The 25,619-nt window shown below is 42.4% G+C and overlaps 2 protein-coding genes across 9 annotated transcripts in view; both read left to right on the forward strand.

Annotated features, from left to right (window-relative positions):
- LOC139212258 (neuron navigator 1-like) overlaps positions 1 to 6,543 on the forward strand; it is a 52,298-nt gene extending 45,755 nt beyond the window's left edge. Inside the window, exons 26-32 of the mRNA XM_070842770.1 lie at positions 652 to 887; positions 1,006 to 1,160; positions 1,248 to 1,319; positions 2,136 to 2,332; positions 2,456 to 2,574; positions 2,716 to 2,913; positions 3,011 to 6,543. Coding sequence (XP_070698871.1) covers positions 652 to 887; positions 1,006 to 1,160; positions 1,248 to 1,319; positions 2,136 to 2,332; positions 2,456 to 2,574; positions 2,716 to 2,913; positions 3,011 to 3,094 — 1,061 coding nt within the window. The 3' untranslated portion in view covers positions 3,095 to 6,543. The remainder of the gene's footprint in view (positions 1 to 651; positions 888 to 1,005; positions 1,161 to 1,247; positions 1,320 to 2,135; positions 2,333 to 2,455; positions 2,575 to 2,715; positions 2,914 to 3,010) is intronic.
- A 431-nt stretch (positions 6,544 to 6,974) lies between these two features.
- Positions 6,975 to 17,625, forward strand: LOC139209905 (myosin-binding protein H-like). Of its 8 annotated transcripts, none has more exons than XM_070839835.1 (18): positions 6,975 to 7,248; positions 8,109 to 8,165; positions 8,290 to 8,346; positions 8,475 to 8,531; positions 8,746 to 8,808; positions 9,047 to 9,115; positions 9,290 to 9,424; positions 10,104 to 10,271; positions 13,133 to 13,221; positions 13,308 to 13,503; positions 13,670 to 13,809; positions 13,962 to 14,121; positions 15,034 to 15,170; positions 16,137 to 16,323; positions 16,458 to 16,511; positions 16,854 to 16,931; positions 17,146 to 17,177; positions 17,259 to 17,625. In XM_070839835.1, exons 1-15 carry the CDS (start codon positions 7,026 to 7,028, stop codon positions 16,487 to 16,489), a joined length of 1,770 nt encoding a protein of 589 aa, XP_070695936.1. In that variant the 5' UTR covers positions 6,975 to 7,025; the 3' UTR covers positions 16,490 to 16,511; positions 16,854 to 16,931; positions 17,146 to 17,177; positions 17,259 to 17,625. The 8 variants fall into 8 exon arrangements, with proteins under 8 accessions (XP_070695936.1, XP_070695929.1, XP_070695922.1 ...); XM_070839828.1 differs by having other exon boundaries at positions 16,854 to 16,907; XM_070839821.1 differs by having other exon boundaries at positions 16,857 to 16,931.
- Positions 17,626 to 25,619: the final 7,994 nt, after the last annotated feature.

The raw sequence follows: 25,619 nt of genomic DNA on the forward strand, positions 1-25,619 counted from the left end.
TCAAACTTTACATTTTCATAGCTAATACAGATAATTGTACTATATATCTATATGTATGTATTATATTTCTGTTACAGCACTTTTTTGTTTCGCGATTAACATACGTGAAGTCTATCAGTGATTCTAAACCAGAGCTGTGTCCAGGGAGCAGAGTCGACCCCTCTGCACCTTTGCATGCAGGAATTTAAGGAGCGAAGTGCTAGGAGAGCTGGGAAAGCAGCGGCAGCCCAGACAGGGCTCTGGGTAACATGATCTCAGTGCAGCCAGGCCCAGCTGGTCGACCAGCCTGAGACACATGGCCCCATAGATGTTAAGGCGGAACATTAGCCTCCTGCAGACTGGTGGGGGGTGCAAAGACTCCCAACACTTGATGCAAAGTTATTTTCAGAGCAAAATGCTTGAACTCCGTGTTGCTTATGAAGGCCATGTGAGGGGAATATAAATCTGTTTTCACAACATCTTCTTACCCAACCTCGGTCCTGTTTGTAATGTGTATTGTTTTTTTCCATAGACGTTAATAGCAGCGCTAGAATATCAAGTATCAAACCACAGTTTAACACCAATTCTAATTTATGCTGGGTAGTTTGCAGATAGTCAAATTTATTGCTTATAATAGCACAGTCCATTCTCACTTTTCCTCACTGTGTTCAGGTTTGAAGGAGAAGTGTGTGGACAACCTGGTATTCGAAACCCTCATTCCCAAACCCATGATGCAACACTACATCAGTCTGCTGCTCAAACACCGCCGTCTCATCCTGTCCGGACCGAGCGGGACGGGTAAGAGCTACCTCGCTTTCCGTCTGGCCGAGTACCTGGTGGACCGCAGCGCCCGCGAAGTCATGGACGGCATCGTGGTCACTTTCAACATGCACCGCCAGTCATGCAAGGTAACAGAAACCGACATCCCGGGTGAATGCGTACAACGCTGGAGTATTTTGTTTGTTGCGTTGTCAGCTTCCTTTAGCCAACTCTCGTCAGTGCCTCTCCGTCTGTCTTTCTCCTCAGGATCTGCAGCTTTATCTTTCCAACCAGGCCAATCAGATCGATCGGGAAACCAGCACGACAGAAATACCGCTGGTAGTTATTCTGGATGACATTCATGACACAGCTTCCATCAGCGAACTTGTCAATGGTGCTCTCACCTGCAAATATCACAAATGGTGAGCTCCGCATACGCAGACTGAAACTTGCTGAAAGAATATTTATGTGATCGTTTAACTAAACTGTAATATTGCTCCTGCCCTTAGTCCTTACATTATTGGAACCAGCAATCAGCCAGTGAAGATGATAGCGAACCACGGCCTCCATCTCAGCTTCAGGTTGGTTAAAGGAACGGTTGTGGAAGTCTTGTGGGCTACGGCTGAATCTGACCTGATAACACTGAAGATTTAAAGATCGCTGTGGAACAAACAAGACAATACCATAAAACATGTTAAAGCAGATCAGTAGTAAAGTGTGAGTTAATGTGTTATTATCTGATTCAGTATGATTTCATACAGTTTGATTTTGCAATGCGCCATGGATACCGAGGATGAATTTACTTTATTATGGTTGAGGAAAAAAAAAAATCATACCTGACAACCACCATGAAATGTCTGTGTAGCTGCACCTCTGTGAGTGACAGTCAGGACTTGTGCTCGTTGTCGTCTGGAGTTGGAACAAAAATGATCAACAAGCCAGCAACATTTTAATCTCGGCTGAATAATGGTAAAAGGAAAAATCCACTATTTCACTCTACTGAACAGAATCCACATCAGACAAGGGCCATGGTTCAGGTACCTGCAAACTGTTTTTATACATTTGATTGAATGATAGTGTCACATCGATGAAGGTCATAGCTACGTGAAATGGAACAAGACAGAATTAAGAACTTATTTAGACATTATTTCTGATTTTGGTGGTTTAATTAGGTTACCACTGTCAAAATATGGGAAGTAGTATGAACCAATTCATTGACTCCATCCCTGTGGGTCTAACTTAAAGTGTAAACTCAGGGATCTGATGTTGATGTGGATAAAAGGACAAATGACGTTTCTAATCCCACATGTGGCTGACAAACTAGCCCGGCGATGTACACACCTATTGATCTGTATCGTGACTCACTGACTTTTTGCATGTACTTTTCGTCATCTTAGAATGGTTACCTTCTCCAACAATGTGGAGCCAGCCAATGGCTTCCTGGTGCGCTACTTGCACAGGAAGATGATGGAGACAGAGGATGAGAGAAACTTGACCAATGAGGACCTGATCAGGGTGCTAGACTGGGTGCCCAAACTGTGGTATCATCTGCACACCTTCCTGGAGAAGCACAGCACGTCGGACTTCCTCATTGGTATGAAGCTCTTATCTTTAGGCCTGTGGAAAGCGTAGGCAGTGTGGAGAAGTTTATTTGTGTGAATAGACGCATGTTTCTCAGTGTGTCCTTAATGGTCTTCCCCCTCCCATGTCTCCTCAGGTCCCTGCTTTTTCCTGTCCTGTCCAGTCAAGATGGATGAGTTTCGATCGTGGTTCATTGACCTTTGGAACCACTCTATTATTCCTTACCTACAAGAGGGGGCCAAGGACGGCATCAAGGTGAGAAACTGCAGGCAAACAAATCCATAAAATTGTTTCCAGCAAGCGTTAGATTCTTCCTCACGGAGTGCTGGTCGCTTCCCTTTCACAAGAAATGTTGCACTCTAATTTTATTGTTACTGGTATGTTGTGGCGTCTCAGGTCCACGGCCAGAAGGCCGTATGGGAGGACCCGGTGGAGTGGGTGAGGGGCACCCTGCCCTGGCCGTCTGCACAGCAGGACCAAGCAAAGCTGTTCCACCTGCCTCCGCCCAGCATCGGCTCGAGCAGCCCCGGTCAGCACTGTGAGGAGAGGCCTCACAAGGAAACTCCACCCAGCTCCATGGAATCTGACCCACTGGTAAGAGAGAGCACGCGGAGGTGATTTTTGTTTAACACTCAAAACTTGTGGATCCTTCTGGATTACTGACATCTCGACTCTTTCCCCTCTGTTGTAGATGGCAATGCTTTTGAAACTTCAAGAGGCTGCTAATTACATTGAATCCCCAGACAAAGAAGACCCTAGCCTGCCTAAACTTTGAATACGAAGCTCACACTAAGCACTTCAAATCTTATTGTTTTTGTCCAGTGTAATGGTGCACATTCAGGAACAAACGAACCATCAGAAATGGTTGTAGGGTGATTTAAAAGGTCATTCCCCCCCAGTAGGTTAAAAGTGTAACTGGGTAATCACAAATCATCTGAATACATACAGTATTTTCAAAAGACTGTTCACAAGTATTGAACTAAAAGCTATATGCTATTACTTTACTATGTGTTTGACTGGACCACATTCACTTCAGTTCACATCCCTTTACCGCCACGTCAGTCCTCAGTACTCTCAGATCGGTGCTTACAGATCACCATGAAATCATCATCTCAGCACTTAGACTTCAGGTGATTTCTGCAGCAGCGCGCACGGCCCATCCCGTTTTGTGCTCAAGTGCATCATGGGATATCTCAACAGGAGCTATTCTTGATTATGGTGACTCATTTTGGAAAAGAGTATGACAGCATAACAGATGCTACTGTTTATTGCAAAGTTCTTTGGTACATATCTACTGTATAAGTCTTTAAAGGCCAAATCTTATACATATGCAATGCTGAACTTTACAACCCGAGCAGGTGACACAAACAAAATGCCTTAAGAACAAAGACGTCAGTCTCACCTCAACTTCAGCAGAGTATACTGGTGCTTTCATCAATATCACCCCAGCTAAGGAATTAGTTGTTTCTTCAACTCTCTGCATTATTTATTTCAATCGTTTTTTTTTTTTACAGTATGAAATGATAAAATATTACAGGATAAATTATCAGCAAACATATTTTTACATCTTTATCATTTTTGTGGCTCATAAAATTAACATGCTGTCATACTCTTTTGCATAAAACAAAAGTTATTTATTAGTGATGTTAGTTCATCACTTTGTTGCTGCACAGTAACCATATTTTCCAAGCACTTGATTTGATTTCACGAACTGTTTATGTAAAACAAGCAGTGTCATCAACGTTGCCATGTATATCAGGTGTTAGATACACAGGGATAATATAGCATAACAACCACCCTCTGATTAAACAGATTAAGCAAATGCTATTTGAACCCAATTTAGATTGTTTTCTATAACTTTTATGTAGGAAAGAGAACATTTGTTTCAAATCTTTACCCCCATATTCAGAGTAGTTACTGTATATATTCTGTACATACAAACAGGACACATCTACGGTTATTTTATCGATATTATTTGGTGCAAATATCTAATATACTGAACCAAATACTGTACTTTAATCACGCATATTGACTGTCAAGTTAGGGGTTTAAGTTCAACTATGAATGTATAGAAAACACTTATAAAACGGCCATCTAACAGTATAGATCATCTAGTAGGTGCTTTTTAAAGGAAGCTTTAGCACAAAGCTCCACTGCAAAACACTTTTAACAATGGCTGAGTAGAGTGACTTTAAAGCTACCTATGCCCATTTCATTTGCAGCACTTCATGCGCTTCACAAACAGAATTATCTCATTATAAACGTCACTCGTGCTTATTATCATCATTTAGGTGCGTATGGTGCTCTCTAACGATGTCCCAAGCTGTTTTAGTGTTGAGTAAAGATCGCTTAGACTTTCAGGGTAGGTTAGCAAAGAGTTTTGTGTCATAGAGCTGTCAAATGTAAAGAATTGCGGAAAATGGATCTGAAAGATCATTTCTGATATTTTTTATGACGTGTTGTTGAAGAAGTGTTGAAGACATTAGGTAGAGACAGTGACGTCATGTGAGACGTGGTATGATGTACGCCCATGTTGATGTGGTACGGTGTTCGTATTTGAGAACATTTCGGGTGCACGGCGCCGTAATAAGCTGATAATGGAGAGTACTTGTTCCAAGGCAAGCCTAAAAAAAAAAAAAAAAACAAGATTTGAACACCTTACAAGGTACTTTGTGGAGGTTTTTGTAAAGAAACCCTAATGGAGTAAATGAGACACACGGTTGTTGAAGAGGTGTCAGAAATAATTCACCTCTTCGTCCCAGACTGTGTCAACATTTAGGTGCTCATGCTGAACTTCACATGTACATAAATCCTGTAAATGAATGTGAGACCACTTTTATGACAGCTTGATAAGAAAGTTTAACATTTTAAATTGTGTCCGAGCTGCTTATTGCTTATTGCACTGTTTGCATAAGGCTGGTAACAAAACTTCAAGTAAGTCCGCAGCTCTGATTGGTCACCTGTGAACTAAAAAAAAATGAATGAATTAAAGAAAAAAAGATGCCAAATGGAGAGTGACTCTCAATAGTGGTCACCTGCCGATCGAGAATAACGTCAGTCATTGTAAATATTTCGGGTACTAGACAGTATTACCAACCCAAACCTGGTGTGTTTCTGCAGGTTAACAAAAGCCATCAGCTCGAGCTTCTCATCTCATTCACTGGTTGTTGTGCCTGTTGCTCCGTGGTAGCTGTGATTTGTGTTTGCTTACTAGTGTATCCGGACTATGCAGCAACTTCTACTGGTGTTGGCAATCAGCAAATGTCTGAACTTCACAAGCAAACTCAGTGTCTTTTCATCTGGTCTGTCTTCGAGCTCCTAATTAGGACCAAATTGCATGAGAGGATAAAAAAAATGAAGCTTTTTTTTTTAACAGGTGATACTGAGCCTTAAAAAGAGGGAGTACTTGTCTAGCGTTGCGTTTGAGAACAGGGTTCATAGATGTAGTTTAAGGAAATGAAGATGCTCGGAAGCGGTTTCATGCGGTTTGTCCTGCCGAATGGCAACAAAAGTATCACGACTGAACTTGTAAATGGTCAAATGACAATAAACAAACAAAAAGATTAAAAATCTAATTGTGATCTAATCATTGGCAAAAAAGAAATCAGCACTTCATTGTTGTCATTTCAAGTAAAATCAAACCAGATAAAGAGATGAATCTGATATCTTAGGCCAATGCAGGTTGCTGAATAGTCATATTTTTGCAAAGCTTGTTGTGGACTAAACTAAGATTTAAAAAAAAAAAAAAAAAAAAAGTAATGCGGTATCCAATGTCACTGGCGTGCAAATGTTAAGGGTTTCTAAGTGTTGTAAATGCATGTAAACTTGCTGTGTGATGAGAAAAACGTTGACATTAATGTATTGTTTAGGAAAATCATTCCAGATAATGTTTTCCTTTTTAATACTAAGATATTTGATATTTCTTTTTTTTTTTTTTCTTTTTTTTCTAAAGAATCCTTTGTAAAACTTAATTTCTCTATTTTGTACAGGACATCATTGTAAAGATTGTAAATAGGTCAGCATTCTGGATGCGGCAACAATCATGGAGGAGAGAGAAAAAACTCATCCTAGAGAGAGAGAGAGAGAGAGAGAAAGAGAGAGAGAGAGAGAGGTATATTCATGGATAACTATAGTTGGGTCCAATACATGGATAAGGCATGTTTCTGAAGGCTTTCATCCACCTATCACTGGTTGTTGGAATCAATAAAATACATGTTATATTTATTCTGTTGACTCTTGTGTGTCAGTTTAATCTGTTAATAACTGCAGAAATAATTAAGTTATGCTCTTTCTTTAAGTAATCACTGAGGCCCTACAGGACTGTGGGAATAAGTGGAATATAATTACTGCATGTGAAAAACTAAGCAGCATCGGGTACCATGAACATAATGGAACCATGAACACCATTAAATAGCACTGTTAAAGCCAATAACTCCTGGCTGTATTTCCCATTTACATTTTTGTGACTTCATTTATTTTGATTTCACTGGGCCATGGCTTATGAGGTGGGACATTAAATGATGCTCAGTGACTGAGACGCACAGACATGGTGGTCTGAGTCATACATGGTCCCCAGTATCTGTTACATTAGGGGGAGGTGCCTGAACCCACCCAGCCCTATATAAGCCTTCCGCCCCCGCAGGAATACCGGCATTGAATACAGTTTAAGGACTTTACCGAGTTGGGAATTAGCTGCAACCTCCAACATGCCGTCCAAGCCTGCCCCGATCAAGAAGGCGGCTAAGAAAGAACCAGCCAAGGAGGAGGAGAAGGCTCCGGAGCCGGAGCCTGCTGCCGAGCCGGCACCCGAGGAGGCCGCGGCCCCCGCTGAAGCCGAAGCGGCACCTGCTGAGGCGGCCCCTGCGGAGGGAGAGGCCCCTGCTGCCCCGGCTGAGGAGCCCAAACCCCCCACTCCTCCGCCCGCAGACGGTAATGCACCGAGCGCAGCGGCGTGTGAGCCACGACTTGCTGTCGGTTACACGGCTCACAGTCCACCTTCATTTGATTTCTCAGTAGATGCGCCTTTAATTAGTCCTTTAGCCTTTCAGTCAAATCCAAAGTGGTCGGTCCGACCCCTGGTAAGAACGCGGTAACCTTTACGCACGTGCGTCAGGGCGCGCTCAGCGTGAAGGTCCCCTGGGTAAAGAGTTGTAGCCACGGACAGAAAACGGATAACAGATAACTGCATGGTCACTGCATAGACCGCCCGCTTGGACCTTTTTAATTCTTCCAGCTCATCTGTAAAAGTTACTGAAAGCGCATCAGTGTTGCACTCATGCGCGTTGCCTTCATTCAGCAAACGTGTGATGTGGACTCGTAAAGTCGATGCTAATATGCGCCTTCACACCTCAGTGAACTCAACAGGCCAACACCAACAAACCCAAACATATAAATAACCTAAAATGGTCTGGCACGCTGACTTCACTGATGTGTACCACACATTAACAGCACCTGTTCTATTAAAAAAAAAAAGAGAAAAAAAAAGTTTCTTGATAATTTCTAATATTTAACATCTTCTTCAGTGAACCTGATTCATCTTCATTCTAACATGTGAAATCTACTTCAGCTCCTCTTGCTTGCAGATCAGCCAGCCAGAGGAGAGGAGTTATCACAGCTACCACCTATCTCACCCGTTTCTGCTCACTATAACTTCTCCTTGTTTTTTTACTTTTGATATGATATTATATTGTATTAATATAATATTAACCCAACCTCAACATTTTGAAAACGTTATATAATGTTTTCAATATGTTGTTTTTCTACTGATCTCTTCTAACCTCTAATATCAGCTGCTGCGCCTGCTACAGAGGAAACCCCGGTTGCTGCCGCTGAGGCCCCTGCCGATGGTAAAACCAAAAGACTGGAATAACGATGACATTTTGTGTTGTCAAATCTTGATCCGTCCACCTTCTGTACTAAAGCTAACTACTCTAATATCTAACGCTACTATCCTCTAACATTTAATATCAGCCGCCGCTCCTGTCGCAGAGGAATCGCCAGCTGCCCCTGCTGAGGCCCCTGCTGATGGTAAAACCAAAAGAGTGGAATGACAGACATTTTGTACAAGTGCAATTAAATCTTGATCCGTCCACCTCCTATACTAAATCTAACTACTCTAATATCTAACGCTACTATCCTCTAACATCTAATACCAGCCGCTGTTCCCGTCGCAGAGGAAACGCCAGCTGCCCCTGCTGAGGCCCCTGCTGATGGTAAAAACTGTCACATGAGCCACAACAGATATCTCACATGAATAATCATCATTAGCTCTGAATCTTCAACGGTAAAGCTAACATCACTAACTGACTTCTTTATGACGCCTTCACCACAGTCTGCAGTCTCAACACATATTGTATTGTAGCATCTGTCAGAACATCTCCCACCAGCTTAAGGCACTAATTATTAATATCTAACATTTGATAATAGCTGCCGCCGCTCCAGCCACAGACGAAGCTGCTCCCGCTGCTGACGGCGAAGCACCAGCTGATGGTAAACCAACCTGCAAAAACAGAACATGTTCCCGTTGACTCATCTCTCTTTAATATTTGAGATTATTTGAGACAAAATGGACAAAGAGTCCTTCAGGATCAGCACTGTAAATCCTTTGACCTCCCGATAAGGGAGACAGAGAGCTGAGAGGTACATAACTGGAATTTCTTTGATGCTGTAGCATCGCTCTGCTCATTACATGCTGCCAATAATAATGCAAATGCCTATTTAACATCAGCTGAAGCTGCTGAAGCGCCTGCACCAGAAGAGCCTAAACCGCCCACACCTCCACCTCCTCCACCCAAAGGTAACCCTCCACTCAGGGAGAGAAACTGCATCTCAGAGTGATACGATTCTACTTTGATCACTTGTATAGAGCTGCATCACCACCTCTTCTTAACCTCAACTTTGAACCAGTTTGTGCACTTCTGACTCTCGCAAATGTCAGTAGAATGATTTCATGTTTCTGTGGCATCTGCAGAGCCCACAAGCGCTCCAGTGGATCTGTTCGTTGAGGATAAGAATGACACCTCAGTTTCTATCATTTGGAGCCAGCCAGAGAACATCGGACCATCCGGTCTGGATGGATACACCATTGAAGTCTGCAAGGACGGAAGTAAGTGCCGCTCTACTTTTGAACATGTGCACGGAAGGGGTCGGATTATTAATACCCCAGGAAAAAATGTCAGCTGACCTTTAAATTATTTCAAAAGATTTTATTTCAAAAGCTGAATTTAGGTTTTACATTAAGCGTCATTATATCTCCAATATCTATAGTTATGCCCGTAATGTTTGAATGCTTTTAAAATACACTCTGGAACTTGTTAAATTGCGGTTTTAATGTGGGTCAGCCGTATCGGTTGCAGCTGTCCCTGAAGTGTCACTCGCAGAGTTATATCGTGAGCTACCTAACTTCTCCCTACAAGGAGAGAGGCATGTCAGGAGGTGCTGTGGTCTTGCTGGAGGTCCTGCTTTTAGACTTACAGCCCTAAGCTGATATCAGCAGCAGTTCAACGTAGGCTTGATTTAGCAGGCAGGGCGCACTGATCACTCACAGAGCAGCAATTTCATGTCTCATACAATATATGTGTCAAACATGATCACTGTGTTACCATCACAAAGCTGCACCACAAACGGTGCTTATTGGCCTACTGAATCAGTCCTGTGCGAATTAGATCTGTTCCTCCCAGTCTGCACTGTCAGCATAACATAATTATAATCACAGTCATTATCCTGTAATGTCAAGATAAACGACAGTTCCATAAGTCTTCATTCTGTATAATTTTCCCATACAGCTGAGGACTGGAAAGCAGTCAATGAGGATCTGCAGAAGTCCTGCCGCTATGTTATCAAGAACCAGACCACTGGTGACCGTCTGAAGATCCGTGTGGTGGCTATTAATGCTGGAGGCAGCAGCCCCCCGGTCGCCCTCCCCGAGGCCGTCCTGGTGAAGGAGGTCGCTGGTAAGAAAGTGTTTGCAGAATTTCAGCCCTAGACATGGACTGCTTATTTTATCACCAAAAACCAGAATCACAAAAAAAAAATTGCAGAATAGGATCAACTTTATTGATCACACACAGGAAACATATAGCAAAATGAAAGACATCACGTAGATAAGTGACTTCTATAAACAATATGGAGCATCTCCTCTGTTCAGGAATCCACGGCTTCTTAAATGGGTCAGTACACAGAAAAAAAAAAAAAAGGAGGGGAGCGAGAAAAGTGGGACATTGTTATGTGCTGAAATTGTTAGCAAAAGCAGGCACTTACTGACATGAAGAACACAAGAAAGGCTTTTCAAAATAAGCAAAAATTAAAGGTACTAAACACCACATTCACCCCACATACGTAAAAAGTAACTACACTACTACTCTTTAGGGTGTTTTATCCTTTAGTTCTCTTACATCCAGTACTATTTTTAATGACAAATACATGTCCATTGAAATTTGCAGTTTTCAGGAAGCTACCACAGAGGGAAAAAACATAGATGGACAGAGTTTCCAAGTAACATTGTGTGATTACATTTTCTCTCAGGAGTTACACGATTAGTTAAACCGTCTGTAAAGTTAAACCTTTATGGGACCGATTGTTTGACGCAGGTTTGGTCTGAACTTTGTAGAGCCGTTTGTTGCGTGGAAGGGGAGCAGTGAGGCGCAGGAGTCAAACAGAAACAGCTCAGCAATGTTTTCCTCTCAGCTGTCTGTGTCCTGTTGGCACATACCTGCAGTGTTAATGGTATAAAACCGCTCTCTTCTCGCTCGTTTCCACTTTGAGCTGAAACGCCGAGCCACCCAGCCACAGTGTGACAGCCACACACTTGTTAAGTAGACGATTTTATTGACGTCGTATACCTTACAGTGTTAACCATACACACTATATCTAAAGAGAAAATGATGATTGGACCCTGAGGGCTTTAAAAGGAGGAGCTGCCTTACTTTGGCTCACTCACAAATCACCAGTGTGCGTAATGGAGACCTGAACAGGGGGGCAACTGGCAATATTTCAATATTGTCACGTCCGTGTCCACCGCCATGTTTGCCATAGCAGGTGGTCCACATATAGAAACTTATGAATGGTTTCCCTCAATATGACCACAAAGCTTTGGAAAAATAGTTGGGATGTCGCTGTTATTAACAGAGATTTGCTGTGGAGGGTTTGGCATTGCATTGTGACTTCCTGCCAGGATTCGTGCTGAGGGAGTGTTGGGCTCCTCTCCGCAAGATCGATGGTGACAAGTGATCTGACTGCAAGCAGGTGGGGGCCGTGGGGGGAGGAGACGGGGGGGGGAAGGGTTGGGTGGGGATGGCAAATTCCAGTGTGTCCTGTCTCTGCGTACAGACGGGGGGAGGCGGTGGGTGGGGGTGGTATATCTAACTTCTCAGGTGACACCCAAATCTCATGACACTTCCAGAGATTCACTGTTTATTTTGAAACATGCCACAGACTTTACAGGGACAATGTTCATTAAGCCCGTGGGAAGTGATAAGACGCTCAGCATGTGGTATATGTGTTCTAATTACACCTCATCTCACTTCCTTTTCTTTTTTTTTTTTTTTTTACGCCAAATAATTCATGCAGCAGTTTATCAGCACAAATCAGCTGCTTGTGCTGCCGTCTTCTGCGAAATTCATCTGTGATTTTAATGCATTCTGACGTGAGTGGGAGTAACTGAAGCTCCCAATCATGCGTCAGGAGGGGAGGTGACATACTACAGTACGCCTGCTTTATTTAGAGTCCTGACAAATGTTGCTCCGCTCGACTCAGCAGGTGGTGCCTCTCACCAAACCGCTTTTACAAATGAGCCTCACCGCGATGCCACTGAGGCTTAAGTATCATTTCAAATGTCACAGTGGCTAACTATCCTCATGATTTTCTTTTTATGATAATTAATGGCCTATTCGGGCTTTCTTTACAAGCTAATACACATGTGGTACACATATATTGTTTTTTCAAATGAGCCACCAAGGCACCTCATACCATTTTATAATGTATAATGAGTTTAATTCCCTACCTGCAGATTTACACTTACATCTTACTTTTCCAATTTCATGTGATAATTTAAGGCGAGTGTATGTGTCAGCTTGCATTTTTCATAGGACAACAAACTACAATAAATTCCAGAGGGAAAACAATTTGTAGATGATAACAGTTAAAAGCTGCATGATGTGTGTGTGTGTGAATATGAAATGAACAAATATGTAAAACAATTATTAAGGCAGCTATTTTATAAATCTTATTTTACTGATTTATTTACAATATGAAAAACCCTCTCTAATAGACATAGCATAAAGTGTAAAAGTATAATTCATGGCTCAACAACCAGTGCAGATACAAACATCAACTATTCTGCTTTCTAAACATTTTGTCTTACAGAAATATGCATAACTTCTCTTTTTTGTGCATTAGAATCAATACAAAGTCCTGTTGGCCCCATGTTCTGTCTTGTTCCTTTAACACATCAAGCCATTAAAACAAAAGCACCACAGAGTAGACATACACATAGCCAAAGGGGTAAAGGACTTAGAATAACGGTTACTTTTACAACCAGTTAAAGCACAGACGCACCCTGATGGCACCAGTGAAAACTCCCCCGGCTAAAATGGGCTTAGATGAGCTCGGTGAGTTTATTGATTTCCTCAAGATATTTTAGCCACAAAAGTGAATTAAATCCTTTTGTCTCACTCCAGAAATCTCTCTAACAGATCCTTAAAATCAGCCAGTCAGTGAAGCAAACCAGCAAATAAAAGACCTTTAAAAAGTGATGTGTAAGTGTTGACTTGCTGTAATAATCGCTGGTTGTTTCATTCATTGTTTTGCTCTCTAGATCGTCCCAAGGTTCGCTTGCCTCGTTTCCTCAGGCAGAGATACGTCGCTCACGTTGGGGATAAGATCAACCTCACCATCCCCTTCACAGTAAGTAGACGGACCGTATCTCCCTGTAAAACTACGGGACTCCTCCTCCTCCTCCTCACCTTCTCGCTTCCTTTTTCTTTTACCAGGGCAAACCCAAACCCGTGGTCACCTGGACAAAGAACGGGCAGCCCCTGGACACAAAGAGGGTGAACATCCGCAGCACCGAAAGAGACAGCATCCTGTTCATCCGCTCATCTGAGAGAGAAGACTCCGGAGTGTATGAGATGTCTGTGAAGGTGGAGGACTTCGAGGACAAGGCTTCACTCATCCTTCAAATTGTTGGTGAGTAAAAATGCTGAGATTGCGTCAAAAAGAGACGAAACGCAGTCGGTGTGTCCGAGATGCATCGAAGAAAATCATTTTGGAATCGTTTCTTTTTTTGGTGTGACAAGATGTAAAACTGTTGAAGTGATACTTCAACACTTAATCAGTGCCTGGCTGTTCACAGAGCTGCCTGGGCCTCCCGCCACTGTAAAGATCGTGGATACCTGGGGCTTCAATGTTGCTCTGGAATGGACTGCACCCACTGACAACGGAAACACAGACATCACAGGTTACACAATCCAGAAGGCCGACAAAAAGACTGGAGTAAGTTCAAAGGGTGTCTGACTGCAGGGTTCTAATAAATTATCTGTGATGGTTATTATGAGAAGGATCACCCTGATTAATTGCATACGGTAAATCCTGACGCCTCAAAACCTCCTCAGCTACATCATCATGTCTTCACTGTGTGCCTACAGGACTGGTTCACTGTGTTGGAGCACTACCATAGACTGAACGCCACCATCTCCGACCTCATCATGGGCAACACCTACAAGTTCAAAGTCTTTTCTGAGAACAAGTGTGGGATCAGCGAGGGCGCCACTGTTGCAAAGGAGGAGGCCAAGATCCTGAAGACAGGTGATTTGGTCTTTTCTTGTTCCTCCGCTCACATGAAAATCATATCTTAAATGATCCGTGCTTCCTCTGAAGATCTCGTCTCATCGGTCCTTCCTCAGCTTTCTAGTTGGAGTCAGTTTCTTACCTGCTGACCTTGTATAAACATTAAGCATTAGCCAGCAGGCTGTAGTTCAGCTAAAAAGATTCAAATAGAAGTTTGTTCTTTACCTTTGTGAAGTCCACTTTCATGGAAAAGATGAAATTCTCCATATGGGGTTCAGAAGGCAAATATTACAGTAATTGGCAGCATCTGATCACTTATGTGAAGAGTCTGACATCAGATTGAGAACCAAGGTGAGACGATTAATAGCGACTGGACCCTACAGTTTGGATAAACAGAGATAATCTCAGAGCAGACTGTTAGGCACTACAATGACTCACACATAAACGCACCATGCTTTTATTTGAACCCTAATGTACCTCCTTCATTATTATTATTAAATGCTATGCGCTTTTGTTAGCTTTCAGCAGACTCTCAGATGAGGTTGAAAGCCCAGAAAGCTATTAAGTGGACTTTTGAGCTCCGATTATTCTTTTTTACAGATCCGGATTGAGTAATAGTAACAGAATATTAGTATCCACTCATATACAGTAGGCTCCTTTTGTTGAGAGATTACAACCATGCAAACGACTATCAGACAGATCTGTTCTGTTCTGTTCTGACTGTTGTAGAGCTTTTTGGTTTCATGTGCACCTACGTGAGACACATTTCCATCAACAATACAGTTGTTACGATTCTTATTTTGAGTATGTCAGAAAATCCCTCACACAGTGTCAAAATATCAATCAACCAAACTAACTGATACAGCATTTATCAGCTAAGGTGCATAGTAGGAGCTCCGTGGTCAAGTCTGTTTCTCCTCCATCCTCCAGGTATTGACTACAAGCCTCCTGATTACAAGGAGCGCGACTTCAGCGAGCCGCCCAAGTTCACCACCTCTCTGAGCGACAGAGCCACCACTGTCGGCTACAGCACCAAGCTGCTGTGCTCCGTCAGGGGATCCCCAAAAGTACAGTAACATTTCTTTACACCAGTATCACACAACAGCACCCAAAACCAAGCACCGAAACTCCATTAACTCCTCAGTTTTAAACTCAGAATTCCAGATTCACAATTTGGTTTTGGTTTATGAAACTGACTCACTCCTAAACGACACCTGCACATCGTTTGACCTCCAAGTTTGATTTCCTGATAACTTAGCTCATAAATTCAGTGATCTTTGAATGTCACTGAACGCACCACCGAGGCAGAATTCCCCAAACAACCTGCTGCCGGTTGGTTTTTCATGCATTTTGTGAAGTGAATAGTAACTAACGACTCTCTGGAAGGTGGGGAGTGTGTTTTGGGAAATAGTTGGCAGCTTTGTAAAAGCAAAACCCCTGATACAGTCCTGGCATTTGGCATGTTGAAATGCAGAAATTTATCGAGCTCAAATGTCAGACTGATGAGCAAGTGCCCATTTGTTTGCTAGATTATACCACAACACCAGAGGTGCCACTGCTCAAAGTACTTGTCAGCAGCTTTGGCTCTGAGCTGAGAATGTGTAAGATCTTCACCTGGCCTTGTTAACCCTCTATCTGAGTCTCTCACCTCCTGTTTAGGCCCATAATCCCACTGGGGAGCATAGATTGTCTTGATGAGAAGGCTAGAATTGGTATCCTTTGCTTCTGAAGCAGGGGAGGATGAGGAGAGGCTCAGGAGGTCAGCGGGGAAGTGGGATCACATGTGTAACATTCCCTACGGGGGCCCCAGGAGGTCCTCACCATGTCAGTACACACTGGGTGTGTGCTGTGTGTCCACTTCAGTCAAAAGGATTTTTATTTGCCAAGCATAAACATAAATAGAAACACCACTGCTGCTTGTTTAGTTGTGAGATAATAGCTGCGAGATGGTTTAATATAATTACCACACTCCTGCAGGAAAACATGCACAAATCATATATTTTGCTTATGTAAATCTCTTTTTTTTTCTGCAGCCCAAGGTTATTTGGATGAAGAACCAGATGATTATCGGAGAGGACCCCAAGTACAGGCAGATCTGCGTCCAGGGTATCTGCTCTCTTGAGATCCGTAAGCCTGGCAACTTTGACGGAGGTGTGTACTCCTGCAAAGCCAAGAACGATCACGGAGAAGCAACTGTCAGCTGCAAGCTGGAGGTCAAACGTAAGTCAAGATCTTAAAATAAATAAATAAATAAACTCTTTCTAATCTATTTATAGGTGCGCAACTTGTATTTACAACTTGCTTTACCAGCGTGTGAGTTTTAACCTTCTGAAAATGATCTTTCTGTTAAACAGAGCCGGCGGTTGCAGACGCAGATAAGAAATAGGTCAACATTCACATTCTCACAGGTCAGAAATGATTAAGATCATGTTTGAATCTTCTTTGTATTGCTAAAGACGCTTAAGTCCAAAAGCCGCAATTTGCAGTTAAGTTGCGCAGCGCGGACATTTGTGAAATCTATGCAGCAGCTTAACAAGCTTAACAATTAAAACAGGATGTGTTTGAGTCTATATGAGTCCTGAGGTGACACCTGCCTCCTCCATGACTTACTTTCCATACATGGAGGGCACTAAACTTGGAAAATTGGCCTCTGCCACTGAAAGAGTCCAAGAGGTAGCGCCCATAAATTAAATCTGTAATGGCTCCTCGTGGACTTGGTTAGGTGACTTAATCACATTTCCTCGACTCAGCAGCAAGCAGCAGAAGCAGCAGCCACCTTCAGGACACTGAGATACAGCATTTTAGTAGGTTACTCTCTCAGTAGTAATGTAAGTAGTAGTAATGTGTAATGGCTTGATTTTATGCAATACTTAACTGCTGGATACATTTACACACATATAATAAAAAAAATGTAAAAAAAAAAAACAGAAAAAAATGTTCTTTATTTTATTCTGAATTGCCGCCGTTTGTACAACCGCAGCACTAAACTCCGTTTTAACAGCTGTTTTCGTTATTTGTTCATCTGTTGCAATCCCAAATTAGGAGCAGAGGGAATGAGGCCTTTGCAGCATAAGGTGCGTGACACTTTTAGCGTTTCTAAAACTGTCGTCCCCAATGTTGAATGAAGACTTTAAAGAGTTTCTTTACCGTTACAGGAAGCTGCTGGATTCCTGGAAGAACATGTATATATGGCTGGTGACTACACTACCAAAGGCTTGTTATCTGTGACCTCTTGCCGAGTGTTACCCTGTGTCATAATGAACAATTGTTGTCCCTTTATGCCTTTAACGTTCACCACACTATTAAGTCCGTATCCATGTCCACAATCAGCTTTTTCCCCAACAACACTGTCCACGGTAACTAAATTATCACATGTTCTAAATACTCTACCTCCCAAGTTTATCATCTTGTCAGTCTCAGTAGGTGTACACCAATAATTGTACAACATGGATTTACTGTTCCTCATGGGAGAGCTACATGTAACATCTACGTGTTTATATCAATAAATATTTTAATTTCTGGTTTTGTTTTTTCAATGCAGTGGCTACTGTCGTGAACAAAGACAAAACTGAATATTGTGCGTATACTTAGTAACTCTATCTGTTTTAATGAGAAATTAATAAAAAGATATAGTAAAGCCGGCACAATCCTGCATGTAGTGCACTTAATTCTATTTACATTTCGGATTTTGATTTATACTGATTTTGTGAAGTGTAAGAATTTGCTAACACTATTTTACAGGTAAAAACAATAATTTATGATAGGTTTTGCTGCAAAGAACTATGTAATGTGGTACGCATTTTTAGAACAAATGTCAAATTAAAAAACGAAAGAACACCCATTTATACATTTCAGTTAATTGCAAGCAGCAAGCATGACTCTTTGGTTAGTGTGGAGTAAGTCAGCTGGACTTTGTCTAGAGACAAGCACATAATATATTCAATCAAAATTTACTTATTTTTATATATTTAGCATCAAATTCAAGGCATTTTCACAATAAAGAAATATCAAGAATTTAAAATAAAAAGCATAAACCCCTGTTTCAGAAACTTTATTTTTGGACAGGGCTGACTATGCTAAAGCAGAAACCTACTTTAAGCTACTGTACCTCCCAAATTGATTTAATTACTGTCTGATACAGTTTCACTCAGCTGCTGGACGCATGAAGCCCCTTTGGCAGCAGACCAGTGAGAATCCGGAGACAGCAGCACTATTCATTACAGCAGCACTATTCATCTGCAGACCCTAGAGTACATTACAGTATGTCAGGACTCCCATAATAATAATACCAGTCTACAATCCTGATCTTGTAAGAATTTCGACTTGAAGTTACTGGCATTGCATCAGGATGCCTGAGATATCCAGGTTACTGAGACACATGGGTTAACACACATGCTGACAAAATTAGCCTCAGTGCTCCATCTTGCTCAGGTTATTTTGGGAGCAAGAGGCTGGACCAGCAAAAATGTTCTTTACTGTTACCTTAGAAAACTGGCTGAAATGCAAATCACTGGTGAAAATGGAAAAATGCAAATAAAAGTATCCACATGTAAAAAAAAAACCAAGAACAATATTTTCCTCCTTCACGACCATGTTCAGATTGTATCGACCAGATTTTGATGACAGTTTCCCAGTAGTGCTCATCTATAGTATTACTGTGCTGAGACAGTAAGTAAGTGCTTGAAGCGTGCTGCAGAGTGAGAGATCCAGCTCCACCATTATAGTTAGAAAAGAAGAAAAAATAGAATCTGACTGTGTGAGTGTGGCGTCCTCTAGTGTTACAATTGAGCAACGACACCTGCGGGCCTCCTGAAGAAAGGAGGGTGGAAGAAGCCATTTAATATATTAATAAGCCCTGCCTCCGCAAAAGAGGAATGAAAGAGAAAGAATTCAGGGAACAAAGGAAGATCAGTACACTCAACTGCCCATTCGACTTCCAATCCTTTGAATGTCTTTGCCGTTTTTAGTCGCCTACTTGCACGTTTCGTGTCGTGCAGCATTAACCTGTGTGCCTGGAGCCATAATGGGTCTCAGGCCTACTTCTGTTGAGTCCCTGGATGCTGACATGCTGCAATAGGGTCATGGAGCCAGAGACTTCCTGTCTAATTTAGGTCCTGCTCCAACAAAGTTTCAAACCTCCAATGAAAACCACTTAAATCACTGATGCATACACTAGGTAAGTGCATATGCAAAATATATTAAAGACGTACAACTCATCTGTTTGGATCTTATGAGTTAATCCAATTTTTTACAGTCCTTGACTGAATTTGTGAACTGAGAAATCATGTGACGTGAATCTAGTAAAATGTACACAATATATGCAGGTTAACTAATTAACTTCTGGCATTTTCTGTTTACTGTAAGAGTAATTGAGTAATTGCTTTTTTGTTGGTAGCATTTCATTTGGGTAAACACATCAAATCTCAAAGGTTCAAATCTCAAGGTATTTTTGGCCTTTTAGCCACGTAGCATCGTGTCTCTAGGGATGCCAACGTCTGTCTGCCTGCCGATGGGTCAGTCCACCACTTTGGTCCAGACTGAAATATCTCTACTTGACTGCTTTGGAGTTTTGCACAGACAGACATTCAATGTCCCCAGAGTAGGAGTCCGTCTGACTTTTCCTCTAGCACCACCAGGAAGTTCACACTTGTGGTTTTGACTCAAACGTCTCAACAACTGTTGAACCATTAAAAAACGTCCAGTATTTGTGCCCCTATCAGGATGATTGATACCTCTTTGGGGATCAAAGTGTATTTCTTTTTTATTATGACCACATACCGGAAATGTTTCCTATCAGCCTCTGCTGTAATTTGTATTTAGCAAACTTCAGCATGTCTGCATACCGAAGTAAGACGATGAACATTATACTCGCTAAACATCAGCCCGCTAGCATTGTCATTGTGAGCCTGCAGTATTCTCATTTAGCTCCTTCACAGAGCAGCTAGCACGGCTGTCTTCTTGTGCTCAGTCTTGCTTCAGTATTCAGTTTTCATTTGACTTTTCAGGCTCATTAGGTTCCCTGATTCACCTTTATGACACCAGACCTAGTCGGCTGCTTCGGGCTCATATTCCACTTCTAATTTCTACGCTGAATTTTCTTCATCTCTCTGTTTCATCAGTTATGATTTATTGCTATGAAGTCCAGCGTGAGGCAATCACAAAACATCCCCTGGCTGAATAATTGGATCCCATCAAAACTTTTCTCTCCACCACTTTCCCCCCTCGAGTGGGACCAGAATGAATGAGCACAGCGATATGGAAAGTTCATAAAAAGGCAGGAAGTGAATGATGGCAGTGATGCAGCATGTCTGACTCATCTGGTGGTGCTGCTCAGATCGTTGGTAATGCACTGTGCACTCGCCTGGTTGCTGTTACGTCAAGGGTAGCGCCAAAGGCAATGAAATGGTGTGCCCTCCTCGAGGGGGAGCCTGGCTGCTATTTGCTGCAGAGGTTTTGGCAAACTTCCCAGAAGGTTTAATAAGTGTAATGGTGAAACTGGCACTCACACCACTGTCCTGTCGTTGCTTTTCATTAACAAATGTTGCACTGCTAAATCAGCTAAATAGACTGTCTGAGGACACTTTTCATCCGCCTAAGACACGGACAGTTAAGGTGGTATGGGGGAGGTGATGCTGTTATGTACAGTTTAAGTAACTCTTTCTCATGCTTTCAGAACGATTTGAGGACTGTTTTGGATAAAAAAAAAATGTCCCGGAGATTTGTCTTCATGGTGGTTAGAACTGAAATTGTTGGAAATGATTTGAATGTGTATATTTCGTGCTGATTCACAGCAGCTGAAGTAAACAGCGATTCTAATAAACCACGTAATGGATTTCCCTGGAGAAACCTGCAGTGGCAGTGTGATGCAGCTCTCCCTCCAACTCCTGTAAGTCAGGTACTTAGTTGATGACAGATGGCAGAATGAGACTTCATTAAGTCAGTTCAATTCAATTTGGCTCTGAATTGTTGAGTGGGAAAGAAACTAAAAAGTCAATAGCAGAAACAACTTATTTTCTCTTATATATCTTTTATATAACAAGTAATCCTCGTGAAGTGTGAAATTCCAAGTTGTGGAAGTGAATGTTTTGTCTGTAGACACTACCATGTTGGATTTAATGCTCTTCTACAACATACTATTTGAATCCTGCTTTACTTTTACAGTTTTTGTTTGATTAGATGACTCTATAATCTCTGTCTCCCTGATGAGGCAGCAGCAATCATCTGTGTCACTCCTGCAGCTCATCCCACCTCCTGCTCTTTTTAATAATTCACCAGTTACATGTTTGATGCCTGTAAACAGGACAGGAGGAACTAGTTGCCTTTTTATGTTGCTGCTACTGCTGAGTCCACTGGAGCCTCACATCAACTGCTGCTGGTTAAAAAAAGAAAAAAGAAAAAAGAAAAAAACAACTACTTCCCCATCTGTGTTCTGCCTCTATACTGCAGCAAAATCAGCCCAAGCAGACCGGTAACTCCCCCTCACCCATCCTCCCCCGTCCACCCCCCTCCTCTCTCTATCCTCTCTGGTCCCTCACACCTCACTGCACTCAGGTTCCTGCAGAGTTCCTGCAGCAAGCAGGCACAGGACCTAAAATCAAGCTCTGTGAGAGCCACTGCAGACCGCTGGTTACCATCTTCACCTCTCCACTGACCACTCATCGATTCCCCTGCTTTCACGCTGCCCTCCCTCCCCTCGCTCTCTCCCTCCCTCTCCTTCTGCGTCTAATTCTCAAAGCTCAGCACTCCCTCTATGCCTGTACTGAGGGAAAAAAGTGATAGAGCAAGAAGGAAAAGAGGAGGAGCACAGTTGTAAGTGCGCCACAGAAAATCTAACCCCCCCCCCAGCCAATTGATGACAAGGAGGGTTTTTATTGAGTAGCTCCTCAGCCAATGAGCAGACATTGCCGGGAAATACAGCAGTGGAACTGCACCGGCACTGATGCTTGTGCTGATTTCAGTGTGTTAGAACAATGTTAGTCTGTGTGAGTGTTTCCTCTCCTCCCTTCCCGATCTGAGCACGTCTCAGCAGCACCTTGAACAAGGGAAAGTCTAATCTGAGAGTCTTGGACAGAAACACCCACAGGTGAAACTGGGACCTACTGGCTCTGGGGTTTTGAGATGTCTTTTTGAGAGTGGGATGAACCAAAGTGCAGATTGTAAAAATTTTTCTTCCTGTCAAGAGCTTATCTGACCCTGTTCTCTGCTTCCACTCCTTGTTTAGGAGGCGGCACATCTCTCCTCAAGGTAAGCAGCACATTCTCCTCTTTGTCCAAGACAGCATCATCAGTTACTGGGGCTTTGCTGCGTGCCAGGTTGTCACAGAGGCACCTAGCCTCATTACACACATACTGTCTGAATATGGAAAAAAAAAAAAGCTCTGCAGAGAGAAAGAGAGAATAAATGGCTCAGGGGTAATTAGAGCAGACAGTGTTAGCATTTTGCCAGTCGCCTCTCATTTTAATGAAGAGATTCTTAAAGTAAAAGCAAATCTGCCACATTGGAACTTTTACAGCACGCCGGTAAGTCCTCATGCCTGGTGTGTAGCACCATGTAGTGCTGCAGTATAATGTAACATATCAAAAACAAGCATGTGTGTGAGGGTACAGTGAGGGCACAACTGGAGATGGGGATTTCTTTCACTGTAGCAAGACGACTGACGGTACGATCCATTGGTTACTTATGATTAAGATATATAGAAACTGACTTAAAGTGAAATATTTCATTTCTAAAATATTACATTTTCCCAACAAGAAAAGAAGCAGATGGAAAACAAGCCGTTTTAAGACGGCATGTAACTGTTTTTCATGTCGCTACATCTGTATTTCTTCACTAGGGCATTTTTACAGCGTGTCAGTCTGTAGATGAGAGTCAGCTCACTGTTTTACAGTAAAAGCTCTGGGAGAGTGTGTGCTAAGTCGAATCTGCTGAGGCAGCACAAGTGAAGGGCCCACATAAGAGTCTGCAGAGCTCACTCACTGTGTGTGCATGAATCTGTGCCATCATAGTAGCTATTAAACCAGCGGGTTTATGCTTTATTAATTCGATTGCAACGTTTTCCTTAAATGCATTTTAGTGAAGTATTCCCCTCACTGACTGAAGTGGATGACAAAGCTCTCGCTAATGTGCATTTAAAATTTGCGCATTACCGCCTCTGATGGACACTGATGTGGCTTGAAATTTGTTTAGCAGCAGATTTTCTTCATTTGGCCTCGCAGACATCCTCCATGTGGGCATTCCTCTGTTTTTCTTATTGATTGAGAAGTGTTTTATTTGGGTGAATGATCTCTGTTGGCTCTACGTGTTTCTGGGCTGATTATGATGCAGTGCTGTGAAGAGATCAGGTGATGCAGTGGTTTCTTCAATCCCTGGGGGTGTTATGAGTACATGACCGGGACACTCCTCCGTGTGTGTGTGTGTGTGTGTGTGTGTGTGTGTGTGTGTGTGTCTGTGTGTGAGTCTGTGTTTCTGTGTGTGAGCCAAATGAGGACTTCCTTTTTGGCATCAGCAGAGGTGGATGGAGGGGTGTGTGGCCGCAGTATATCTGGACTCGCACACACACACACACACACACACTCAGACGCAGACACACGCAGCTCTCCTGTCCCACAATGTATTCACTTGTCTTGGTGCAGTTTGTGCTGCAATAGATGTTCAAAGAACCCGACAAGGCAATAAGAGAGCAACATTATTCTTACATTTACCAATACACAGCACACACATTGACATGTTTCCCCTCTATTACCTCTCCAAAGACCGTCAAGATGACGTTCATAATGTTAAGTATTTCCTTGAAAAACAGTAGTTTAATAAAGTCAGATGAAGTATTTCTAAACTGGATGAAGATACGCAGGAATATTATAAAACATTTATCTGGTGAGAAAATATATTTTTTCCATCTTAAGTTCTGTTTTATCGCTGAATTTGCATTTCGCGGGAAACCGAGAGAGGATTAATCATACTGCACAGTTTTGCAGTTTGTGCTCGGTGTCTGGTGATGAAGTCAGCGTTACATCTCTTTGCTGAGCTTATATTGTGGGGTGTCTATTTATAAGAATCAAGTTCCCATGACAAACACATGTAAGCAAACTCTTTTCAGACACGCTAGTGCTGTGGCTGTAGGGAATGGCAGCGACAGTGGGTAGACTGGTCCAAACTGAAAAGTCTCATCACCTAGAAAAGACTCAGACATTCACTGTTCCGTGAAGACAAATCCTGCTGACTTTTACTCTTGCACCTCCGCGTTGTTGACATTTGACATTTGTGGTTACGTGACATCTGTTGGATAGATTATCATGAAACTTTGCTTAGACATTCGTAAATGTCTATGAATAGTATGAATTGTAGCGACTTTGGTGATCCCCTTGACTTGTCATGTAGTGCCACCATCAGGTAAAACTTATAAAACGTGTGTAATATTAGTCAAGGAATGGGACATGCAGTTTATGTTTAGTGCTACTCTTGATCTTGTTATTTCACTGTGTGTGTGTGCATATAACCTGAACCTACCAGTAGGTTTAGGCCCCTACTAGTCCATACATATGGGAACGTACATGATAATAACACCTTCACTGGCTTGGTAACAGTGAAACAGGTTCACAGACTGAGGAGTGTTGGAATTCTGAATATCAGCAATGTTTTATTCTAAGCTGTAGACAATCCCTGCAGCTGCCAGGAGCCTCTATGAGTTTCCTCACTGCAGCTCCTCCTGAGGAGGTGTGCATGCCTGGAGCACTTTTGCTGCTTGATGGTTCATGAAATGGGATTCTGTGCTGCAGCCTATAATGCTGTCCTCACTAAACTGAGATCCTCTTTCACAGGCTGTCAGGTGCATCGATGTACACAAAGCACACTGTTGATGTTTTTAATTCATACTTCAGACTCTACACACACATCAATGTGTGTGTAGAGTCTGAGCCTGGATCATCACTAATACTACAGTAGGTAAACACTGTAGTGCCGGTTCACAAAATGGCATTTGATGATGTTTTCGTGTCGGGTGACATTTTGACATCTATCGTGATGTGTGGGAGATGGTTTGTAGACTTTGTGAGAGCTTCTCTCTGACAGTTGCTGAGCTGATGTCTTTGCAGGTGCTGCAGTGCGTTTTCTGTCAGTTGAGTGGCATCAACACAACACGTCTCTGCCTGAGGATACAGCATAATGAATTTGTGTGAAGGTCCGACAGCCTAGAAAGGTCCTTTTCTTTTTTGCCTTAACTGCATTCAAACTGTGAGCTACATAATAAACAGGCCATCAAATGTGGGATAGGATGGAGACTTTCTTGGTTAGTGAATGCATTTTAAAAAAAAGAGCAGGATTTAGGTGCTAGCCTTCCATAAGCCTACCCTGAGGAAAACTCAGAATTAGCTTTAGCCTATGACGAATTGGTCTCCAATATCTGAGTCCTGAGGCAAAACCCAGAATGAAGTATGAGGTCATCAGTATGAGGGCAGGTTAGAAACGCTTTTTTTACTTGAAGCTGCACTAATCTATATTCTTATTTATATGCAATGGAT

The sequence above is a fragment of the Pempheris klunzingeri genome, chromosome 2, assembly GCF_042242105.1.
Source record: "Pempheris klunzingeri isolate RE-2024b chromosome 2, fPemKlu1.hap1, whole genome shotgun sequence".
In the NCBI taxonomy this organism is placed as follows: Eukaryota; Metazoa; Chordata; class Actinopteri; order Acropomatiformes; family Pempheridae; genus Pempheris; species Pempheris klunzingeri.